Raw genomic sequence first — 25,692 nt, 5'->3', positions numbered from 1 at the left:
TTAAATTATTATTATTGGTCATCCTTTACGTTTGCTGTGGGTTCTGCAAATATTTGACCAAACCTTGTAATGGCATTGGCTCCTCAAACTGTCAGTCAAACCTCACAACTCCACACACTTCTATCGTAAATGAGGTGCCGCACACAGTTTGGATCGTCTCTGCTCTTTTGCAATTCAAGGGTAAAATAAAGAACTGGTTGTTTGAATAAGTACAGCTTTTTTCTTTATTCAAGAAACACTATATTTATAAAGGCTCATATTTGATGTATTTGAGGAGTGGTCACTTCATCTTTTATAACATGAGATTTTGGCCACATGACCAAACAAACTTAGCTCCCACATAGCTACGATAAACTTCATAATCTGTATGTTGATGAAAAGACACACACACACACACACACACACACACACACACACACACACACACACACACACACACACACACACACACACACACACAAGGAGGAAGTATCAGGTAAGCCATGAAGTGAGTCCTTACGTTGAGTATGGCATGTACACTGCTCTTGGGGTTACTTCTGGCTGCCTTAGTGCAAAACTTGATTAGTGCAAACCTTGATTAGTTCCCTAAGGCTCTTTCTTTATTTTTATTTTTTTTATTGCGGCTTTTATGTTGTTCAAACCACATGCTCAGCTTCTGCATAGCAAGACTTATAATTATGTAAAATTCATCATATATTTTCTCCCTTTTCTTCTTTTTCACAACACAAAAGTAGATTCCAGCTGGGGTCCAGGGATCCACAAGGGTGTCTGGGAAAAATCCCCACCCAAAAAAATTGTTCAAAAATAAAATGCTACTTTAATTTAATGTTTATAATTATATAATTACATGTAACATGTTTAACGCAATGATTAGGCGCATTTATAGAATTTGATAATGTCACGTTTTAAATTATATGATTAATGGCCATTATTTTGTTCTGTTGACAGTAGGGTTGGGTATCGAGAATCGAGTATCGATTGGAACCGAGACTAACTTTTCGTTTTTCGCGGAATCGTTCAAAAGTAAAAATTTCGATTCCTAGTTTCGATATTCACAGTCCGCCGAGCGGAAGAAGAAACCGCTAAACAACACCAACGAAGAGGCGTCTACCGGAAGTGTTGGCATAACCGCGCGAGTCGAACATGAGTAGCTTACGTCGACGATCCAAAGTGTGGCTTCACTTTTCTAAAAATAACGAAATCTCGGCAAAATGCAAAATTTGTGACAAAAGGAGTATTTTTACAGAAGGATTATTTCCTTCAGAAAGGCCGTTGGTTAGCAAGGTTAGCTAAACTTTTTTGACCCTGCCTCTTAAAAGAATCGAAATCGAGAATCGTTAGGAACCGGAATCGAAACAAGGAATCGGAATCGGAATCAGAATCGTTCAAATTCAAACGATACCCCAACCCTAGTTGACAGCCCTAGTTTTAAGAGAAGTAAAATAAAGTATAAATCTGCATTTTATTTAATGAAAGAAATGTCTATAAAACTGCATTGATATGATATTTCAGTGTCAATGTTATACAAAGTGAAAATTTTTTCAGGTAGTTAAATGTGTTTTTATGCATGGAAATTTATAGCTTATTTTATAGTTTAGAAAGGGGGATCTCATACTTGTGGGTTATTGGCATCAAAAACCCCCTGACTCTTGCTCTGACAAAAGTGCTACTGAATGTAAAATTGATACCAGAAGAACATTTTTCTCTTGGTTTCAGATCATAGTGGGAGTCATCCTCCTTTACTACCTCCTGGGAATAAGTGCCTTGATAGGGGCCACGGTCATCACCCTCCTGGCTCCGGTGCAGTACTTTGTGGCCACCAAGTTATCAGATGCACAGAAAAGCACATTGGTGAGCTACTTTGTTAATATTCTTGATAACATGAAACATGCAGTGACTGTGCAAACACCGAATTTGTTCAAATACAAATGATATTTGTGCAATAAAGCCAGAACTTGTCCAAATGATAAGCCTGTCAAATATAGAGAATCTAATGTATTGTAACTAATGTATAATTTATGTGATGGCCTTAGGAGTATTCCAGTGAGCGGCTGAAGAAGACTAATGAATTGCTGAGGGGTATCAAACTCTTGAAGCTGTATGCCTGGGAACACATCTTCTGCTCAAGTGTGGAGGAGACCCGTGGCAAGGAGCTCACTAGCCTGCAGACCTTTGCCCTGTACACCTCCATATCCAGTAAGACACCTTAGCTTTCACAGTTACCTCACTGAAGAATAGGATGGAGAGCAAACATGTTTGTTACATGGGGTTAAAGATATCATAGCAAGTTCTAAGTCTTAACAACGCAGTCTCATCCCAAAAAGTCATATAACTGACGTTTTGGTACGTCTTTTGACCATACGTCTATATTCGCCTTTTTAGGGCCCCCTTAAACGTCGGTAGATGAGGTTATGGGATCCTAACTCTACCCCAGACCTAAACCTAACCCTAAACCTAACCCGTCACCTAACTGACGTTAAAGGTAAAGCGTCAGTTGTATGACGGCCCGGGATCGTCATCTACCGGCGTTTAAGGGGGCCCTAAAAAGGCGAATATTGACGTATGGTCAAAATACGTCCCAAGACGTCAGTTATATGACGTCTTGGGATGAGACTGTGTTGGTCTTAACTATTATGTAGGGAAAAATCTGTGTTATTGTTGCTTTAAAGGCGACCTATTATGCAAAATTCACTTTTGCATGGCGTTTGGACATAATTGTGTGTTGGCAGTATGTGTGCACAACCACCCTACAGTGTTAAAAATCCACCAACTCCTTTTTTAAATCCTCATAAATCATAAGCAGTGTCTCCCGACGTCACTAAAGCCATAGAACCGCCCTGATCGAATTCACAGTGAGTTGAGAGTTGTACATCCGCCATTGCTACATTGACGAGGATGTCTCCCAAGCGTTGTCGGTGTTGTGTAGCTGGATGTATTAATCCGCATAGCCCTATCTATTTACTCCCGAAATCGGAGCTGCTGAAAACGAGGTGGATTCATTATGTTTTTGAAGAAATTGCTCCCTCAACTCTATCAAAGTTTGTTTATGTCTGCTCGAATCATTTTACTCTGGACAGCTTTTTGAATGAGGCTCAGTATATATCAGGTTTTGCAAAATAGTTGCTCCTGAAGGATGTAACCAGTAATCCAGGTCCACATCTAGAAGTATTACATGTTTGTTTTCCAAATTGCCTTTGAATTTGTCAAGCTCATAATAACATGTTAGACTTTGTGATAGCACCATGATTCTGGCTATGTTGCTATTTTTTTATCGCACTGATAGTGAAATCTTTATTTGAAAATGACAGTGGGGTGGAAGCAGCAGCTTATTAGCATTTAAAGGGAAACACATTAAAACAGTGCGTTTTTGCACAAGCCCAAATTTGGCAATTTTGAAATGCTATAAAAAATTATCTGTGGGGTATTTTGAGACTTCACATACACACTCTAGGACATCAAATAATGTTTTTACATCTTGTGAAAAGGGGCATAAATTTAGCCTGGATGCCAGCCCGAACCCCGCCCACAACATTTTTTGGTCAGGAAGTTCGGTCTGGACTCGATCCATTGAGGAGAAATTATGATCAGTAGAAAAATTATCGGGGCCAATCAAATTGCCAAGACGGGCTTTATACGATGATGGACAGATGATCTGCAGGGACGTAATCATCACAGGCCAGTTGTTCAAAACATTTGGAAATCCCATTTTTTCCAATCCGGGATCAGGTAATCCGTCTTTTTTTTATGCCGGTTTTTCAAAGCAACATTGGACTGGATCACCCTGGGATGCGTTTCCCGAAAGCATCGTTAGCCAACTATGGTCGCAAGTTGATCGCAATTTCCATTGAACTCTATTGGCAACGACGGAACTTGCGACCATAGTTGGCTAACGATGCTTTCGGGAAACGCACCCCAGATCCAGATACACAATTTTCAAGATTACCAAATCCGGATTACCAGTGCTCTAAATGGGACGACATATCACAATGTGGGCTGCCAGCTATGTAAAGCACAGGTAGAAGAGCCAACATGGGGTCACTGTAAGTGTTTCTTATTTTGAGACAAAACACAAATCGGGACAAGACAATTTTTATTTTTACAGTACTTTACTCTACTGAGTAACTTAATTGTTAGCCTATGTCTACTTTATCACTGTTACAACGGTTACACAAGACAAAACATAAATGAAATTATATACACTAAATGATGCAAATGTATTATTTGACCAATTTTAAAGTTTTACTACATTTGAAGAGTTTGGTTCCAAAACGCGATAAACGCCATTTTTAAAAAAAATGAGTTACTGCAAAAATCTGACTTTTCAATACCGACCAGATACAAAACAATGTTTAATTTTACGTAAAATGGGATATCCGCTGTGTTATTATGTAATGTTTTCTCCCTTTCTTTCCAAACCGCGACAAACTCCAGTCTCCCTTTTCTGCAAAATGCCACATATCCGCTAAACCAATCAAAACGCACCATTCCACGCAATGTAAACAGTAACGGCAGCGCTTTAACTAACCCGGCTTCCTAGGTTTTCTCTATTTTGTCCTTTCGATCAACAAACAAACAAAAAAATGAATAATTTTGACAGCATTGCATTGGTGAACCTGCGGAGGGTAAGGCATCCTGCATGGGTAAACGTGACATCGAAATCGAATCATTTACGTGAGGAAGAAGATGGACTCGGGAGGAGGAAATGCCGGCTGTTGCTTGTTCTCACACGACAGCATCAAACTTCTGTCACGCTGACACACTGACCCCAGAGGATCTTTTGGAAAACTTTCAGTTGTTTTATTCAAAGTCAACGAAAACCGAGCAGGACCAAGCCAGTTTACAGCTGATCGCCGTCAAAAAAGTTCAGCGGCGACGTCCCAAGGTTGACAACAGCGATATGCATAACGTTAGATCATGCTTAATAAATCATAATTCATGATGAAGTGCTCGTCTTAGTTAATGTTTTAATTAAGGTTTTGTTCATCCATGAATTCATGAATGAAAAACGTTGAACTGTTAAAAAAAAGTTGTTAGTTCCTGATGATATTAATATGAATTAATGCATAATTCATTTATCCATGAATTCATGATAATTCATGACATGAACCCTTAAAATGTTACCGAATATTGTTATATTAAAGCAATGGATTTATAGTATGCACAAGAAATTCAATGTGTATAAAATTTTATTTTGATTAATTGCATTTTGAAAAAAAAAAAAAATTATTGGATTTATTGCATTTTGGGGGAAAAACGTTTGTTTTTATAATAACGATCTGTTTTTATAATAAATCTTTGGAAATCAACCTGGATTTCATTTTTTATTGTTATTATAACCTACAAATGCTATGTGAAAATTTGAAACCGAAAATAGTGGTTTTTATCTTCCCATTTTCTTGCTAAAGAAAACACAGTTTTACTCAAATTCATCAAAATGGATTTATAGCGTTTTGGAACCAAACTCTTCATTTTCTTCCTGAAATCCACTTTGAAATCCTACCCCCTATTGGGATCAGGATAATCCGGAGATAATCAGGAAAATCAGATCGTGGAATTAATCAGCTCGTAGATCTGCGGTGGGCTCTGGCTTAGTTGTCGCAGTTGTTTACTGTAGCAATATCCAGTCAATGTAAATATGGAGGCTCCCCTGATGTCCCTCTCCAGACAAACATGCATGAGTTTGTTGATTTAAACCCGATCTGTCATCGAAAATAATGAAGGAGACCAGGTACCTCTGCATATGGGCCTTGACGGATGAATCTCCCTGGGAGAGGAGGAATAGTTTTACTGCTGTTAGATCAATGGTTGGTCAGTTCATGTCACAATCGGTAGCAAGAAAAGCCAAGAAAAATGTAAGCAAGAAAAAGGTAAAGCACTAAAATCAAAAGACACTCAACTAGAAGACACAAATACCGAACAACTGGGTAAAACCATAGACTGTAAAAAAAATATGGACGTAGTGTCTGTGACGTCACCCATAGGTTTCTGAAGAGCAATTTTGAGGCCTAAAGTGGGCGGGGCCGGCCGTCGCCATCTTGGCAGTGCGTCACCTCTCGTCACTACCGGATAAATTAAAATGGGCAAAGAGGCGGGACGCGGGTGGAGCTGAGGTGCTAATGCTATGCTACTGTCGCTGAATTGACAGCTGATTGAAAAAGTAAAGCCAATGGTTAAAGTTCATGTTTTGCCCTTCGAAATATTATAATAGACGTAACTAAAAGTGAGACTATTTACTTTACTTTTTTATCAACTTTATTAATCTCACAAGGGGCAATTAGTTAAGAGCATGTATTCAAGTACATTAACACAGATCAAACACATTTCTCACAACATACAAGCAGTCAACTATGTGCATCGTGATGCATTATTATTCTGCTAGTTAAAAATGTATTTACGGTAACACTTTACAATAAGGTTCATTAGTTAACATTAGTTAACTACATTAGTTAACATGTACTAAGAATGAACAATACTTCTTCAGCATTTATTAATCTTAGTTAATATTAATTCCAAAATTTACTAATACGTTATTAAAATCAAAGGTTGTATTAGTTAACATTAGTTAATGCACTGTGAACTAACATGAACAAACAATGAGCAGCTGTATTTATATTAACTAACATTAACAAAGATTAACAAACACTGTAACTAATGCATTGCTCATCGTTAGTTCATGTTAGTTAATGCATTTACTAATGTTAACCAATGAACCTTATTGTAAAGTGTTACCGTATTTACTTACAATATTTCTCTAAGCTTGTGGATGTGACAGTGATTCAAGGCAAGCACACGTCAGTCGGCATCTCACGTCAAGTTCGTAAAGAGCTTTAATTCAGTCCATTTTACAATCCGATTTTGGCCGCCTCTCAGTTTCTCAGATGGGTCAAACCAAAGATATTACCTCAGAACTTCAAGTAAATGAACTAGAAATCCGCGCTCATTCAAGGGTGTGCATCTGTTGCATGGACGGAGAGAAAGCGCTGAAATCATCAGACATCCATTAGTGCATGCGAGGGAAACAGCTGGAAACACGGCGCTGGTCGATCTCTCCATACTCAACACGACGGGATCCAACGGCGTGCACGGGCGAAGGTATAAATACATGTATCAAATTGTATGAAATAATCCCGGAAAAGCACAAACACAGCTGAGGGTGACGCTAACAGACAGCAGACAAACAACTAGCAGTGAAAGCAGCCGCACCTGTCACTCAAGTGGCCACGCCCTTAATTATGCTTTGAGGCTTAAATATAATTTAAACAGATGAGTTGTAAAAAAATTCACCCCCCTCACAGTTGTCATGAAGGGAAAAATGAGCTCTATAGACCAAAACCACTTTTTGCTCCAGGCTGTAAACATGTTTTTTTTTGGTGTAAAGTTGGGCATTTTAACATGGGGGAGATACAGATTTGACTCGCTTCTGCAGCCTGCCTCAAGCGGCCACTCGATAAATTGCAGTTTAATTCACTTCCGTGTTGGCTTCAAGAGAGAGACGGGGAGGTTGCCGCTTGGGTAAAATACGATGAGAACTGACAATTACCTGAATGAAACACGGATACATATGCATATGCTATATATATATATATACCCTGGAGCCTGAGCTAGCCACGTCAGACCAGGTGTGCGAGCATGCTGCACCATCCATCACCGTGGGAGCCCTTGTGGAGTACGAGGGTGTGGAAGTGAGCCCCACTCATCCTGCCGCTACTGAGAGTCAGAGTCTATTGGCTTTAATGTACTGTTGTTTTGTGTTGAGGGTTGGATCCCCTGTCTCCTCTAATCCCGTCCGAATTCTAATCGTCATCATGAGACCTGCTGGTCCTGCCTAATCTCCCTCTCCCACCTCCTCTCCAAACCACAACCTTGGAATCATTATTTATTGTCAATCCCAGTGCTTCTTTTCAGCCATCAGCCACTCCAGTCATGTTTGTCTCCCATCAGCCCCTCAGTGCTTGCTGTGAGCCACCTCCTCCTGGGTATGGGGAGTCCGTTGCTCCAACTTCAGCCTCAGAATGTTCATTTCACAATGACCCAGTGCTTTGGCTCTTGCATCTGCTCTCCTTCCTCCCTTGACTCCAGCAAGGACCATTGGGCATTCAACCTCGCCGGGCTCCCTGGGACCACCGGCTCCACCTGGGTTGGACATCGCACCTCCTTGGTCATGGACCTGTGGGCTGTCTACTTTTCTCCAGCCCTCCACCCCTACAGCTTTGGCTAGCTCCACCCTTCCTCAGGCTTCAGCTCTGCCCTCTAGATCCATACCATACCATCTTCTTCCGCTCATCCGGGGCCGGGTCGCGGGGGCAGCAGTCTAAGCAGAGATGCCCAGACTTCCCTCTCCCTAGACACTTCCTCCAGCTCTTCTGGGGGGATACCGAGGCGTTCCCAGGCCAGCCGGGAGACATAGTCTCTCCAGCGTGTCCTAGATCTTCCCCGGGGCCTCCGCCCAGTGGGACGTGCCCGGAACACCTCCCCAGGAAGGCGTCCAGGAGGCATCCGGAACAGATGCCCGAGCCACCTCAGCTGACCCCTCTCGATGTGGAGGAGCAGCAGCTCTACTCTGAGCTCCTCCCGAATGACCGAGCTTCTCACCCTATCTCTAAGGGATCGCCCAGCCACCCTGCGGACAGAGCTCATTTCGGCCGCCTGTATCCGGGATCTTGTCCTTTTGGTCATGACCCAAAGCTCACGACCATAGGTGAGAGTAGGAACGTAGATTGACCGGTAAATCGAGAGCTTTGCCTTACGGCTCAGCTCCTTCTTCACCACAACAGACCGGTACATCGACCGCATTACTGCTGAAGCTGCACCGATCCGTCTGTCAATCTCCCGTTCCATCCTTCCCTCACTCGTGAACAAAACCCCAAGATACTTAAACTCCTCCACTTGAGGAAGGATCTCTCCACCAACCTGAAGTGGGCAAGCCACCCTTTTCCGGCTGAGGACCATGGCCTCGGATTTGGAGGTGCTTATTTTCATCCCAGCCCTCTGGATCCCTGCTTCCATATTCCGTCATTGCGGTCTCCAAAGTCTTAGGTGTCTCTACGCTACGCTGCATGGTGGGCTACACCTTCTATGTTGCCATCGCCTCTGGTCACACCCATGGTGCTGTCTGGGTGCCTTCTGATCTTAGTTCTGACTGTGGCCTGGATCATCACCTGTTCAAGGCTATTCGTTGGATCACACCACTAGTTCCACCCTCAACTTTCCCTTTGATTCCTCTCCCGGACTCTCTTTATCCACCTCTCCTCCTCCACTTATCTGTTGTCTTGAGACTACGCCTTTCCAGGAGGAGTCATAATGTCACAGTCACATCAGTTTGGTCAGTTTGGTTTTCCCCTGCCTTATTTGTTGTCATAGTTACAGATTTGATTCTGACGCTCAAGCGTGTCTAATCATCCTTGTTTGTCGGTGTATTTAATTTCCCTGGCTTCTGTTCTTCCCTTTGGGGTCTCGTCTGTGAGTGTGTTGATTGTGATTGTGTTGGTTTGCTGTTCTACTTGCATGGATTTACCTGTGGAATAATTAAACAACTGCCTACTACCTTTATTTTCGTGTGCGTTTGCATAACTCAACCCATGACAATAGGTTCTTGGGAAGTCATTATGCATTAAAATAATAATTTTGTTATTCGATTCTTGTCAAAAAACGTTTAAGAAAAACGTTTTTTTTTTTTTTTTTTTAATGCTCTCTAAAGTTGTTTTGATATATGTCAAGGTTACAGAGTCTTTAAACCATAAGACCTGTTTGTTCTCTGATCTTTTTTTCGCTGCATTTTTCTTTTATGCGACACTGACAATAGAAGAAGGACTGTGTTGCTCAGCAGGAAAACATTCTGCATGCATTGATGCCAAGAGACACCAGGTTCATGTAAAATTCATTTGGAATCAATATTCTTCGCTACTGGTATTTTTGCAGAGGATCACTCACTTTCTTCTGCTCTTTTAAAATATCTACAGATTTCAAACCATATATTCTACAATGAACAACAGCTAAGTTAAAGAATCACTAATGGACTCAGCAATAATAGAACAGATCATAATAACCTCACCAAAAACCCAATTCTCCTTTTTTCAGCAGAAAATGGGCAAACCCTGGCAGATAGTAAACTCCGTTGTGGAAGGAAGTCCCATCAGTGTGATTAATCTGTAGACCCACAGCAGTACATTGTAGTAAAATAAAATAAAATAGCTGATAGCTTGATGCAGCAGAACTCGAAGGAAACAATCGTTTTGACTGTATCGTCAAGGACCCTGTAGGTACTGTGATCAAAGTTATGATTTTTTTCCCTGAAAATTTAGTAGTGGATTGAACTTGTCAACCCATTGTTGGCAAAAATGAAATTTAGCTCTAATGACATTTCTGGGTGTCATCAGTCCTTCCCAGCACATAAAGGTCATTTAGATGGCTCATCCCTCACAGCAGAGAAATGGACCATGTCAACAGGTTTGACTCCAGGCCATACCTTCTTTACACACTGCTCGGTTCGGAGGCAATGAGCATATTTGAGAGATGATGATACAGGGGTTGGACAAAAAAAACTGAAACACCTGGTTTTACTACACAATAATTTGTTAGAATGGTGAGGGCCTCATTTTGCATCCAAATACAGCACCAATTGACAGATAGAAGTCCTTCACAGTGACCAGAGGGATTATGAGCCGTTCATCTTCCAGAACAGTGTCCAGGTCACTATATGATGCTGGTGGACTCGCTCCTCCAAAACACCTCAATAATATTCAGATCTGGTGACTGTCAGACCATGGGAGATGTTCAACGTCACTTTCATCTTCATCAAACCCTTCTGTCACAAGTCTTGCTGTGTGTGTTGGTGCATGATCATGCTGATACACGGTTTGAGCATCAGGTGCTCATGATCCTTCAGAAGGGTTTGGTAGTCCTCGGCAGTGTCGTGTCCATCAAATACAATCAGGATTGTCATGATATTGGAGCTCAAACCATCACTGATCCGCACCCGTGCTTTACTCTGAAGATTGGCCGCCAGGCATATAGATGTGAAACCTCCAACATTGGCCAGTGTTTCAGTTTCATTGTCCAACCCCTGTAGCTACTACAGTCTCTGGTCTCTATTGAGCAAAATTGAACGTTGAACGGATACGGAACGCACTTTGTTCCGTATTTTTGAGTATCAATTTAGTGCAAATCCATGACAGACACATACTGTAGCTTCTAATATATATGTCAGACAGACTTTGAATGAATGAAGACCTGCTATAATGGAAAATTCGGGGATTTGGCGCCTGCACCATTGGACCCCTCACTCAATCGTTACATTTGTTTTTGAGAAGTATAATATTTAAAAATATATTTAAATAGAAAAGTTATTTTAAATTGGAATAATATATTACTGTTTTAAATAAATGCAGCCTTAGTGAGCATAAGAGACTTCTTTAGAAAAACCCAAACTCTTGAGTGCATTTACACATGTACAGTATAAGAAGTGAAAAAGAGCTTTCAGTAGCTGTCAGAGCCCTAGAGCCGAAAGCCACAACTCTTTCAGTAAAATCGGGATGAAACTAGGTCAAAAACACGCATAACTGAATCTGAAGCATCTAAGAGAATGTGGTTCTGAATCAATGTGGGGCGGTGCAGGAATGTGTCAACACTTCATTGTGCAGTATGAAATGAAAGACCTTGTCAGCTATGAGGGATTGTAGGGATTTAAGATAGTCCTTAGGGTACTAATTAAGACTTGAACTGACATTTCATGAGTTATGAATGCGGTCAAGTCGAATTTAATGGAAAGTGATAGTAAACGATAGTGGGAAACATGCTTAAAGGGTGGTTTACTGCTTTTTCTTTTTTGTTTGCATGATTGTGTTTATGGGGTGCAATATAACATGTATTCGTGGTTTTTCTTTTTTAAAAAGTCTTATTTTTCATAGATTTCAACTTTATTGTAAGCCGCTTTCTCCTCTGTCATTTGAACGACTGGTTGACTTCCTGATTCTATGAAACCAATCCCTCAGAAACAGGCAGTGGGCTCAGATTGGTTAGTTTGGGCCGGTGTGTTGTGATTGGCTAAACTGTAGTGCACGTTGTCCGGAAACTTCACGCCCATTACCTTTTATGGGTGAGAGTTGTATGTGTTGTTCATGTCAAATGTAAATAATGGTGTCGATACTGCAGTATCAGTTTGAGGCAGAATCAGACCCAGAAAGCGGCGATGAAGAGAGGCAAGCAGAACCTCACCACACACGGCTCTTACTAAACGTTTCTGAATGCTAATTTGACTATATTTTTTACGTTTGTTTAAAAAAAAATTGCATCGACCTGACTAGCTACTACATACACAAACAGCGTTGGCACTGGTTTACGTTCTTGATCAAATCAAAACATGATTTGTACGCATTTGTCGTAGACATAAAATAGCATAACTAAGTGGATATAAAGCCAGCGCTGGCATTTGATAAAACATTAGGACTAAAATGATACATGCAAATACATTTAGGGCCATATTTTAACGATTTGAAACGCAAGTGTCAAAGCGCAAAGCACAACTAACTTTGTGGGCGGATCCCGGCGCTGTTGCTATTTAACCGGCGGGATAAATGCCTCTTGTGCCTGGCACAAATCTAAAAGGGGTTGGTCTGTAGTAGCTTCATTATTCATAGGTGTGGTTTGGGCGTAACGGAAACAAACCAATCAGAGCGTCATGTTACATCCCTTTAACAGCGTGATGAACGAGGTGCGCTTGTTCCATGGCACAATACTATTTTAACAGCGCATTTACCAGACGCGCTTCAGCATCGGTTCACAGCCGAGGAGATCGATGTTCTCGTCAGGGCCGTAAAAGAAAGAGAAATGACATTGGGGATGAGACAAACCCACCCAAATTAGCTTCGGTTAAACATGCATATGATAATTTGGGTAAATGTGTAAGCTTTATGTCTATTTTTCCCATCGTCATGGACACAACAATGATTTCCCTTGTGTTTTAATATTTTTCCTTATAATAATGTATCATTTGCAAAAAGTGAAATGGTTCTGTGTAGATGAGAGAGAATCATCTACAGTACAGTGTATGCGCGTTGTTCAAACTCATTATGGGCAAGCATCTGAATGTACACGCCACTGACTTTAGACCAGGTTTTTTTCTGGTCAGTGGCGCAAATGTTTTCTGGAACTGCAAAATAGCACCAAAATAGCACGCTGAACCGCCCAGGGAGCGCAAGTTCATTCCCTAGTTTGCTGGCGTGCGTCTGTGGAGGTAAAAGCCTGCTTTGCGCGGGAGCAAAATACCAATTATACATGTGTCGGTGTACAAAGACGATGATGAAGTCTTAGCCTACTTACAGGTTGTGACCCAACAACTGCTGCCTCTGGTTTTAAAGTTGGAACTGCTTCATGTTTTAGTAACAGTTTCTTGTTGAATCCGGTGTTGAACTCGTGGAGATTCCGGAAGCTGTCTTCAGTAAAATGCGCAGCACAGAGAGCTACTGTATGTCATTTTCAGGAACATAATCAAACATAAATTGTATTCATTGTTGACGAACTACATGGGAAGCCCGAACACAGAAGACCTGACAACTGGGTGAACACAACACACTCGACGAGCTGCAGAAATATGGCCAATGGCCATGCCCTTTTTTGCATATTCCGGAGGGAAGTTAGTTACGTCTAAAACCCAGCTGTAGTCCTTACCCAATCGAGTCGTTTTTGTAGGCATTAAACTTCATGATTTTTTAAAAGACGATATCTCTGCTTACATTGAACTTTCAGCGCTGCAACTTTGCAGATACTGTTCATGCACCAACAGCAACATTACACACTATAAAATGAAAAAAGTGAAATCGCAATCTGTCATATCGGTTCCTCAAATTAATGGGTTTGCAGCAAGTAGCACTTACTTATCAGCAATTACTTAGGAATTACCTAATCAGATTCTGGTATTTGTTCATCTAAATTTGACCAATTTTGTTAATTAATTATCAAGATTGATTCCATTATGTCAGCAGCCAGCAGGCAAACCCATTCTGCAGATACAGCATCCCTTACTAATCAGCAGCTTCTTGAATGGGCACTTTTTGAATGAAGCCAAATGTAAGATTCACTCAACTGTGTCCCTTCCAACTCAAGCTGTTTAGAAGAGCAAGCGCATTAATGGAATTGCACTTTTCTCTATAGGTTGGAAATCGGGCATGATGCTGTATGCAGGACTCAGAAAAAATGATTGTCCATCCGTCCGTCTGTTCTTAACGAATACAATTTTACAGAAAAACATTTGTGACAAGACGGAAATCACATGTTCATGTCATAAGGCACTTTTCAATCTGACAGCATAAGATTTCTAAAGTTGATCTCCAACATTTATACAGTGGTGGAGGAAGTACTGAATCTCAGTACTTAAGTAAAAGTACAAATACCCAGATAAATATTTACTTTAGTAAAAGTAGAAGTAACACAATGACAACCATACTTAAGTAAAAAGTAAAAAGTACTTTATTTTAAATGTACTTTAAGTATTAAAAGTAAAAGTACTTGCATAACAATTTATTATCTTAATGTCTATTTTCTAATGATTAATAAAACATTTAATTCTAACTCATTCAACCTAATAGCCTACTCCTATAATGATGTTCAATAATGATGGAAAAAAATGTCACCATTTCTGAAACAAGCTTGCAATTAGGCAATATCATGCTTATCCTTACTATATGTTAATATCTATGTTTGGCAGTAAACGCGATTCATTTATGGTGTAATTCTGAACCTCTTGGCTTGCCATAATCCTAACCAAACCAAACATATATTACACACGGTGTGTTTCCTATGCACGTAAAAACAAATTTTCGCGTATGAGTTGCATGATAAACACACTGCGTGCGAGATGCATTTAGTGTGACCGGGTTGATATATTGTATCTATGGCAACCAAACGTCACTGGTGAGACAAACGTGCAACGAACGGACAGTCAGATTACGTTTTGGCAGGGGAAAAACTGAACAGAAAATGAAACGAAAATGTAACAGAAGCTGTAGAAATGTAGTGGAGTAGAAAGTAGAATAATTGCTGCAAAATGTAACGAAGTAAAAGTAAAAAGTATGCACTATTTATTGTACTTAAGTAAAGTAAAGATACGTGAAAAATGTACTTAAGTAAAGTAACGAAGTATTTGTACTTCGTTACATTCCACCACTGCATTTATATAGCATAGCGAGATACTATATGTGCAGTTTATTTACCAATGACATGTAGTGCCAGATTTACCAAACTGTGCGCATGATTTACTGACGAAGCCGGATCATTTCCATAATGACCAACGCAATTTACCAGGAGCGTCAAATTAGCGTCTGGTTTAAGAGTAAATCACTGTGAAATACTCTCCTACCATAAATTTTGCATCTGAAAGGGACACTCCTACAAATGCATATTCGATAAGCTCAGCCGCATTTAATTTATCTATCAGATGCACGAGCTGTAAGTATTTGAAAGCATGTAGAAAATCTTCTGAGCTTTGGGTCCAAGATAATGAAAAAATAAATCATGCTTACGGGTATCTAGCGAGTCATATCTCAGCTTACGTACAACACTGATAGATCAATGTCAATGTTCTTTATTGAAATGGCATGGTCACCTGGGCACTATAGAGAAATGGAGAAGCTGTACTATACATCTCAACATGTCTTTACTACATGACTCGATCTATATTCTACTGGGAAATTAATGTAGCCCATGAACGCATGGATAGAAAAAGGCGAAGATTGACAGATCAGTGTGTTCACTGACATTTTTATACTGCATCTTTTATTGCAAATGAGCAACAGTGTTTTTTTTGTTTGTCTTCACAGTATTTATGAACACTGCTATTCCCATTGCAGCGGTCCTCGTTGTAAGTATACAACATTTGGTCTGATATCTGTTCATATTGAAACTGCAAAAACGGCAGATGAAAAGATCACGTTTGTTCCAGACGTTCGTGGCCCATGTGCATCTGTCGGATGATGCGGACCTGTCCCCCGCTGTGGCCTTCGCCTCTCTCTCGCTCTTCCACATCCTGGTCACTCCTCTCTTCCTGCTGTCTAGTGTCGTGCGCTCCACTGTCAAAGCCCTGGTCAGGTCAGTTGCATGCTATTGATACAGGATGAGAAAAATTACATGAAAATTTCATTAAAAAACGTCGCAGTAGGTTTTGAAAATGATTCTTTAATCCTGTAAAATCCTGTATATATTTTTTTAAACTTTGGTATTATTTTTTTATCGAACCTTTAGACAAAGGTTTGCATACAGTATGTGTGTGCTTTCCTTTTGTTGCAATTTGGTGCTGTTTTTGATATCTATATGGCTGAAATTCTGATAGCTTGTAATGTAAATCAATGAGATGATTAAAACGCTATACAGACTACTTACATAAAATGCATATAACTATAAGTTTCCACTCTATAGGCCTATCTCCCAATAAAAATACTATATATATTAGTAGGATGATGTTTAAATGCTTAGTTTTATGATCTAAGCTCTGAAGTTTCAAAACAGATGCATATGATTTTTGAGGAATGTTTCATCATTCTTGTATTATATTTGATACTCATGTTTCACCATGATTATTATTTATAATTCTAAATTGTGTATGGATAATTAAGTTGAATTTAGTCCAGTAAGTGTTCAACTTGAAATATTACTAACCAATAAAACATTTATTCTTTTGTTTACTTTATGAAAATCGGTAAAGATTTCACAGCAAAGACACGTGAACCACGAGCAAAAAGGGGGACGTTTAAGAATTATGCTAAAAAAAAATGATAAACTATCAATCAGATAACGGAAGGCATGCATTAGATTGTCTACAACAGGTTTTTCAGCAGTTTTGATCATGTTGATCATTTAGAAATGTGTGTATGTTATTTTTTTATAACAGACTCCTTCTGCTAAACCAATTATAGGACAATTTACTGCTTCGTTTCTGTGCGGTGTTGTGTGACAGCAAATCTGATATACAGCCCACAACAAGAGTTCAGGTTTTATAGCTTTTAATTAACCACCCAGGAATATAATAAATCATTTCTGTGTGATTCTGGTGTCAATGTGCGATAAATCACGTCAGATCCGCCGTGCGCTGTATGCGTACGGCCTTCCTTTCTCAACGCCGATAGACTCTCCCCTGAAATGTGTCTGTCTGTGTGCCTCGTGTTTATTCTCATCAACCCAATGACGTGGAACACATTTTAGAGAGTGCAGGCTGTATATATAGTGTACAAACAGGTCATACATCAGGGCTTTTTGGCATGTTGGATTGTGGTGATAATATTTCAGAGTGGAATTGGCTGGCAGACAATAGGCAGTGCAGATTTTCTCACATAAAAAATGATTTCCTTTCAGTAAATAGAGCTATAAGTTAAACAGAAGTATACGCTTTGGAAGGGTTATTATCTAGAATGGGTGATTGCCAAATAAGAATTTTGGCAGTTGATGTGACTGAATATCACATTCTGTATTGTTTTGTTTTGGCCAGCGTTCAGAAGCTCAGCGAGTTTTTCTCCTGTGATGAGATTGGAAGTGAACTGGAGCCCAGAGCAACTATCCTACTCAATTCAACCAATCACAACAAGTATCAAGCCCTGGTAAGTCAAGGCAGCTCACTATAAAAGCACCATGATTCAAAAGCTTGATTAATATATAGATAAATGTTAGTTGGTTGGTTGGTCAAAAAATGTGACCAATTTTGAATTTTGTCTGAAATTTGTTCCACTCTTGTAGTGAATAATATAAATAAATTATTATTAAATACATACATTTATTTATTGGTAAATATTGTATTGAATAACACATAAATTTAAGTTTTTATTTAATAATTAAACAAATAAATTTATAAAATGAGAAGATGATGGATGGATGGTTGCTTGGATGGATGGATGGTTGGTTGGATGGATGGATGGATGGATGGATGGATGGTTGGATGGATGGATGGATGGATGGATGGATGGATGGATGGATGGTTGGTTGGATCGATGGATGGATGGATGAATGGATGGTTGGATGTATGGATGGATGGATGGATGGATGGTTGGATGGATGGATGGTTGGTTGGTTGGATGAATGGATGGATGGTTGGTTGGATGGATGGATGGATAGATGGATGGATAGATAGATAGATAGATAGATAGATAGATAGATAGATAGATAGATAGATAGATAGATAGATAGATAGATAGATAGATAGATAGATAGATAGAAATAGAGACAGACTTTCAGATAATAGATAGACAGACATATATATTTCATCAGCAATTTGTCATAGAAGTGCATTATTTTGATTAAAAGTGGAATATTTGTTCTTGTTATGAATAGGCCTTAAAGCTTATACTGCCACGCTTTCAGTAATCCAGCCATATGACCATGACTATACATTATTTATGTTTGTAACATCATAATCCTGGTAGGCCTGGAGAGGTTATCACTGTAGTTCATGCTGAGCTTTATTAGATATGTTGGTTTTCTCACCTCTGTAAAGCCTCTGAAGGTGGTGAACCGTAAGCACCCTGTCAGAGAGGACTGGAACAGCTTTGCCCTTCAGAGCGAGCAAGAGGATGAACCGCTGTCTCTGGAGGATGAAGATACCTGCATCAAGGTGAGATGGGTTATTTCTGTAATTTCTACTTTGTGAAGAGTCCTTTGAGAATAAGAATAACTGTCAGTCTCCATTATGTTCATTCTAGATAACAAGTGGATATTTCAGCTGGACTGATGGATCCGCAACGTTGTCCAATGTGGATATTAAGATTCCTTTTGGTAAGTGCTGGCTATGTTGAGCCAGGGCACTCATATGGCTTTGAATCTGGCTGGTGCTATCACCTGATCCACTAACTTCAACCATAAATGAAAATTCGACATTCCAAACTCCTATGGAACACGATAGAAGACATTTTGAATATTGCTTATGCTGTTAAGCCTCAAAAGGACATGAAGTTTCATAAAAGTAGTCCATATGACAATATATTCCAAGTTTTCTAAACCCAATGAAATTTAAACTTTTTTTTTTGTGGAAAACTATCCCCTTCACCGCTTAATTTTAAGTTGCTCCATTAAATCCATGTTTCTTGATTCTTGATTTATTCTCTCTACAGGCCAGTTAACTATGATAGTGGGCCAGGTGGGATGTGGGAAATCATCCCTGCTGTTGGCTGCTCTCGGCGAGATGCAGAAGATCTCTGGCACAGTTATATGGAACAGGTGAGAACTTCTGGAGCGCTTGACAGTGTTGGACACTTTAGGCCCATTCACACCAAGGATGATACCTGTAACGATAACTATAAAGTTGTAATAATCATTCTAATTATATGATAATAGAGAAGACCACTCCGCTCGTACAAGGACACAGAGAAAATATATTGTTGGAATCATGTTCAGAAAAAAATATTTCAGATGATGAACAATAAAAACATTGACAGCCAATCAAAATCCAACAGACTTTAAAGAGCTCGAGCATTTAAAGCAGCAGACGTCAAAAAAGCTGCGTGCGTTTTTGCAGTGAAAGGGCCAATAATAAACAGAGGGTTATTGACCATGGATGTGGACAATAATATAGTTATTGTCATTGGCTGAGAGGCGTGGCAGAGCGTCACCTGAGCGCCACCCCATTCTTGAATCCCATGGAGGAGCTCCGAAGTGATGAAAGGAGGAGTGAAGCCCGTACAAGACGAGAGAAGACCAGGCCTTGACTTTATGTAGTTTTGTTGTAGTTTATGCAGCAGATGTCCTAGAGGGGCTGTCGCTTTACTTAAATGCCTCCGGCCTGTCTTGTGGATCCATTTTAATAAGAAGTAGGGGGGTGGGGGGTGCTGCATCCAGGCCAAGCAAGCTCTGGAATACCCGCCGGTCCTCCTGCGCTTGGACCAGTAAATGGAAGCGACCCTCCTTGCTCATGCTTGAGGTCCATAAGCACCTAATGTTGTGTATGAGCGATTTGACCAGTTCGGCAAGTGGTGTCTGATGTGAGGACTTCAAAACAACAAACAAAGTCCACATGATGAATTTGCCACATGATCTTTAGAGTTATCATTCTTAGTTTGAACAGCCAAGTTTCCATACTATGACTTTTTTTTTTTTTTTTTTTTGCAGGAAAAGGTTTAGCGTATCAAAATATTTCCATGATGGAAATGCAAATTTTTCGCTCACTTTTTTTTCTACTGAATGACATTTAGGGCTCCATTTTAATGACCTAAGCGCATGGTCTAAAGCGCACGACACAAGTGCACTTAGGGCATGTCCGAATTCACTTTTGCTAGTTTAGCGACGGAAAAATGGTCGGTATATTCTCTTAATGCTACGTTCACACCGGACGTGAATAGGGCGTCAGGCGCGAATGATTTCAATGTTAAGTCAATGCAAAGACGCTTTACGCGCGTGAAAAATTCCTGCGGCGCGAATGAGCCGTGGAGCGTGGCGCGGAAGACGCGGAAGGCGCGAATTGAGCATCTGGCGCGTTATGCGCGAATGTGCCATTTGTGCATTCACGCGTTTGACGCGAATTCGCGTCTGCCGCCCGAGTTTAAAAATCTGAACCTTGGCATGAATTCGCGCCGCGTTAACCAATCAGGAGCCTAGCTGCTTGCTCACGTGGTAAAGTGTCTGGATGCTTCAATAAATTATTTTGTTAATATGACTAAATGCATGTTGAGATTATGCACAACAAAGCAAATGTTTTATCACTTAAAACATTATTTCTATATACGAGACATGTTCATTTTGTATTGAATGTTATTCATTCCATAGCTAGATTATTATGTTGTAAAGACAATCAACATATGTGCATAAATTCGTGCCTGGATGTGAGAGAGAGAGAAAAAATCACAGGACAGGTTAATAACTTTTGAAGGCTGTCTCTATTTATCATCAAAACAAAAATAAATGACAGCTAGATTAGATGGATGAGGGCGAGGGTGATCCTCTCTCCGATGCGGGACAACCGGTCATCAAACTGGGCGCGTGACAGGCGGAAGTACCGCTGACAGCGGCCGTCATCCAGCGCAGCTCCTGGAGCGAGCAAATGGTGAGCAAAACTCGCCAAACGGTTCGGCTCCGAAGGGTCTGGTGGACACAAATATACGGTGCTGATGATCCCCACGATTGCACAATCGATCAGATCAACCAGCATAAGTTTCGAAAACAATTTCGAAAATAGAGAATCGATTGTTACGGGCTTTTTTATTTTAACCTAAAATGTGTTTTTAGGTGGACTGAGCAATACAGTTAACAGAACATGTAGGATGTTGGAAAATAATGTCTTTTCTGTTAACCAAATTTTTTTTTAATATTAGCTATTACTTCAATGCCAGTGAACAAGCGCACCGTTATTTGTTGCTAATTGACGTGTGTGTTCTAGTAAGCCAGAAATGCACAGATTCTGTGCAGTACGCTGTATTTAAAGCTGCGGTCGGCAAGTCTGGCTGATTGAGTGGACTTGCCCCTCCCCCACTATCAACGAAAACCCTCCCTCAGAGTTCGTGCTCAAGTGCGTGTGCACCGGGTTATCTGTGAATGCAACCGTCTCGTCAGCATCCATCAACACCATGGATTTTTTGGAGGTACTGTATGCTGCCCTGGCTAATCTACCAATATATTGCAATTGCTAACGTCATTTATGCTCCAAATGAGCTTACTTGGTTTGTTAGTGTTCCGCCATCACTCTTCCTTACTGCGCGAACCTCAGGTGTGTACATGTGATTGTAACGTGCGTGAGGCGATCTGTGATTGACTGCCAGATCTCACACCCCCCTGCGCTGATTGCACCCGATGATCCGGGAGCGGTGGATTTTTGCAAAACAAATAACACGCTCCAGATGGAGTTAGAAGCTCGGGTTTTTTTTAAAACCACTTTTTTTTATGTTGTTCTGTTGGATTATAGTGTCGATTTCACTGAATATGATCAAAAAAATGTTGCCGACGGCAGCTTTAATATATCATGAGGACTTGGATTTGGCTTACACAAACTTCCCCACCAAAGTGAGGAAACATAGAAACACGTCAAATTGACTTGTGATTTGACAGCGTTACCTGGAGGGTGGTTGGAAGGTGTTAATTTCAATCCCTGAATGTTGCACTCCTGTTTGTCATTGGGTTTGACTTGTGCGCTATCTCAAGTGCACTCTACGTTCGTCATAATGCCTGTTAGTTGTCCGTGGATTTGGTGAAAATGGAAACGTCTTTAGAAATTTACAATCGATTCAATGAACACTTATGTCTCAAAAATCAAACAGGATTTTTTTTCACAGAAGTGACAGCCCTAATGAGTAATGGGTGTGTTTTGGGCCTACTCAGCCCTAATACTCAGCCCTAATGAGTATTTGGCATGTTTGTGTGCTGCTGCGAATCCCTATGTGTGTGTAATAAGCAGAGTGTACGTGTGTTATGAACCTGCCTATAGGCTCATATTACTAATGCGCCCTTTAAATAACAAAATAATATTGCACCATTGACTTAAGACCAGGTTTCAGTTGGTCAATGGCGCAGTCTTGCCTTAAAATAACAATGCACCTGAACACGCCTCGTTTCCAGACCCATCTTTTACGCCCATTGGGGCACAAATGGGCACAAATACATTTGCTATTTAAATAATGTGACTCAGGATGTGAAAATAATATCTGCGTCGGGCTGAAATTAGCAATAAACACTTGTCACACCTGACGCTTCAATGTGTATGATAGGGCCCCAAGTGTCATCATTTACTTATCCCTAAAGTTTATTTCCTTCCCCCGAGTCTTTCCTGGTGTAACACTGGGTTGGGATGTGGCAGAAATAAGAAAAGATGGTAATTGAAAAGCTCTAATCGATGACCAAACTGCTCACCCTAATTTCCATCTCAGGCCTGGTTGAAGTGATTGGTGTGTTCACTGGATGGGATCCCATTTGTGGATGAGAGCTGAATCAGAGCACACACTGTGTGCAGAGAATACAATGTAATGAGTAATTCCTTTTATATACAGCTTGAAATTGCTTTATTGGTTCTGTGGATGTTTTGGAGATTGGTAATTCCCGGAGTCGCTATTATATAAAGATTTTTTTGTTGTTGTTGTTAAGGGCCTGTTTAGTGCAGTTCTGTTTTGTACGCTTATGTAACTCTATTATCCTCAATTTCTAGGTAATATAAAAGTTTCCTATTGTGCTACCAGCTCTTATTATCTTTTCAAAGAAGATCTTAGGCTTGTGTAAGACACAGCAAGAAATTGGACTGCCGCTGGTATCGATTCCCAATTTTGAGAGACAAATTTTTTTTAGGATAAGTGGACCCACAAAGAATCAATTTTGGGTGTGATGATTTATGTGAGTCATCATGAAAAATAATTTTCTTGTAATTTGACAGTGTTTAATGTACTATGAAAACAAGCTCTTTCAGAATTCAAAACTTCCATAGCCAGGCAAAATAAAAGGCATTTTTTTGAAAATAAGATCTTTTTTAATTTTATTTTAGTTTTTATTAATTTTATTTTAAGTTTTATGTATTTCTATTTAGCTATATTTTTTTTATTTTAGTTTGTCATTTTATGACTATTTTTTAATTTTTTTATTTACTATTTAGATTTTATTTTATTTTAGCTTTATTTCAAAAAACAAAACAATTTGAATCTATATACTTTTATTTTACACACACACATACACACTCATACAGAAATACTTATACAACTGTATGTGTATATACAATATATATATACTGTATATGAAGAGTTCAGATGCAAAAGCCTCTTAATGCCATTTGAAATTTTCTTCTTTAATGATGATTTTTATCAAACTTGTAAATTTAAGTTCAGTAATTTCACTTAAATAACAATTAATAGGTAATTATCATTGCCATTTAAGTGAAATCACTGAACTTAAATATACAAGCTTGATAAAAATCATCATTAAAGAAGAAAATTTCAAATGGCATTTAGAGGCTTTTGCATCTGAACTCTTCATATGTAGGTGTTGTAGGTGCATCAGTCAGTGAAATGAAAGGGGCCGTTCAGAGAAAGGTTGCCGATTTGAGCTGCCTGAATCAAATTACCCCCTTTGACCCCAATCAAGTACTCTTTAAATGAGTTAAATCTGAATAATGGCGTCTATGTAATAGACATTTGTCTATTGCAAATAGACAAACGTCTATGGCATAGACATTTGAAAGTAACTCTAGCACCCCTTGAGTACAGAGGCTTGTTAATGAATCCACAATGCATTGTCCAAGACAAAAAAGATTAATTATCCACGTGCGATATTTGAGAACGCTATGAGTACTGTATATTCAGATGGTTTACATGGTATGTTTGCCCAGGGTGGCTATGCTAGCTAAGGGTTAAGCTTATGTTTTCTAAAAATAGACTACAATGCCGTATGGCACAACATATCTCGTTGGACAGACGTCAACTCTTCGAGTCTTGAAAAGCAAATGTTTATACAAACAGTAAAATGTCTGCGTTGACTGGGTGTTGTCTAATTGTTGTCTAAAGGAAATGGTTTTTACGTGTGAATGTTCATGCTGGGTTCGACATCTTTTGGCTGATGATCAGAGAGTGTCGGGCGCTGTGACAAGAAAAGCTCTCTTTTATCTGAATCGTTTATCGCACAAATGTCAACATGTCATGTCCTAAAGATCAGAAATAAGATGTTGCGGTAAGCAATAGATAAGCTAAATAGTCTTTGATCCCTGACAGTTGTTGCCTGTAAACCTTTACTGTTTTTATTTTTATTTTTAGTAGGGCTGTCAAATGATTCATCGCGATTAATCGCATCCAAAATAAAAGTTTGTGTTTACATAATATATGTGGGTGCACTGTGTATAATTATTTTATATATACTGTATAAATACACACTCATGTTTGTATATATTTAAGAAATATTTCATGTATATACTGTTTATAGATTTATATATAATTTATATTATATGTAAATATCAATATTTTATTTATAAATTATATTTTGTTCTTAAATATACATGCATATGTGTGTATTTATTTATATATATATATATATACAAAATAATTATACACAGTGCACCCACATATATTATGTAAACACAAACTTTTATTTTGGATGTGATTGACTGCCCTCTTTGTATTAAAAAGATCAGACAGATTACTCTACACGCTAATAATGATGTTTTTTAACAGCTAAAGAACACACGATTGTATTGTTTAAGTTTGTTTCTTACAAACAAGCCCATGAGAGTATCAACTTTCTCGATCAACTGTTATCTGCACAAATAATGACTTTAAAACAGTTATAATGTCAACATGTCCTATACACAAGTCTGCGACACAATGTAGTGAAGTTAGCTGTCATTATTTTAGAGGTAGTAAATCAACAAGCAAATTTTTCGAAATTTCGAGATTTCTTTCCGTAACAACGAAATATATTGTTTCATATTTAATACAATATTGAAATATTATTAAAAAATACTATTATTTTCATAAAAAATTGAAGGTTCCATAATTTTCTATATTATTAAAGTTGGTAAAATTATGATAATACAAGTGTTTTATAAATTACTTGGCTTTGATTTTTAATTTTATTTTTTTTTTGCCTGACATGGTGCTTTGCATGGGTCCTCCCTATACGCAAAGTATGCAAGTTGTGTAAAGCCCCTGAACCATCAGAGGGGTTTAATTGTGATTAATTAAAATCTAGTTTTGTTTTTGTGCATTATCATCATTCTTAATTAACATTTAGACATTCAGTCTTACGTGAACATAAACAGATGGG

General features: G+C 39.2%; 1 protein-coding gene across 5 annotated transcripts in view; it reads left to right on the top strand.

Moving 5' to 3' along the window:
* Nucleotides 1-25,692, top strand: part of abcc8 (ATP binding cassette subfamily C member 8) — a 95,784-nt gene that overhangs the window by 25,035 nt on the left and 45,057 nt on the right. For all 5 annotated transcript variants that reach the window (XM_089127973.1, XM_039663185.2, XM_089127975.1 and 2 more), the window contains 8 exons: nt 1,717-1,851; nt 2,034-2,196; nt 15,813-15,853; nt 15,935-16,080; nt 17,474-17,582; nt 18,473-18,589; nt 18,678-18,750; nt 19,086-19,191. In XM_089127973.1, the coding sequence (XP_088984099.1) occupies nt 1,717-1,851; nt 2,034-2,196; nt 15,813-15,853; nt 15,935-16,080; nt 17,474-17,582; nt 18,473-18,589; nt 18,678-18,750; nt 19,086-19,191 (890 nt within the window). The remainder of the gene's footprint in view (nt 1-1,716; nt 1,852-2,033; nt 2,197-15,812; nt 15,854-15,934; nt 16,081-17,473; nt 17,583-18,472; nt 18,590-18,677; nt 18,751-19,085; nt 19,192-25,692) is intronic.

The sequence above is a fragment of the Pimephales promelas genome, chromosome 25 (genome assembly GCF_988280905.1).
Source record: "Pimephales promelas chromosome 25, fPimPro1.hap1.1, whole genome shotgun sequence".
Lineage (NCBI taxonomy): Eukaryota > Metazoa > Chordata > Actinopteri > Cypriniformes > Leuciscidae > Pimephales > Pimephales promelas.
Note: the sequence above shows the minus strand (reverse complement) of the source record. Positions and strands in the feature narration are given on the sequence as shown.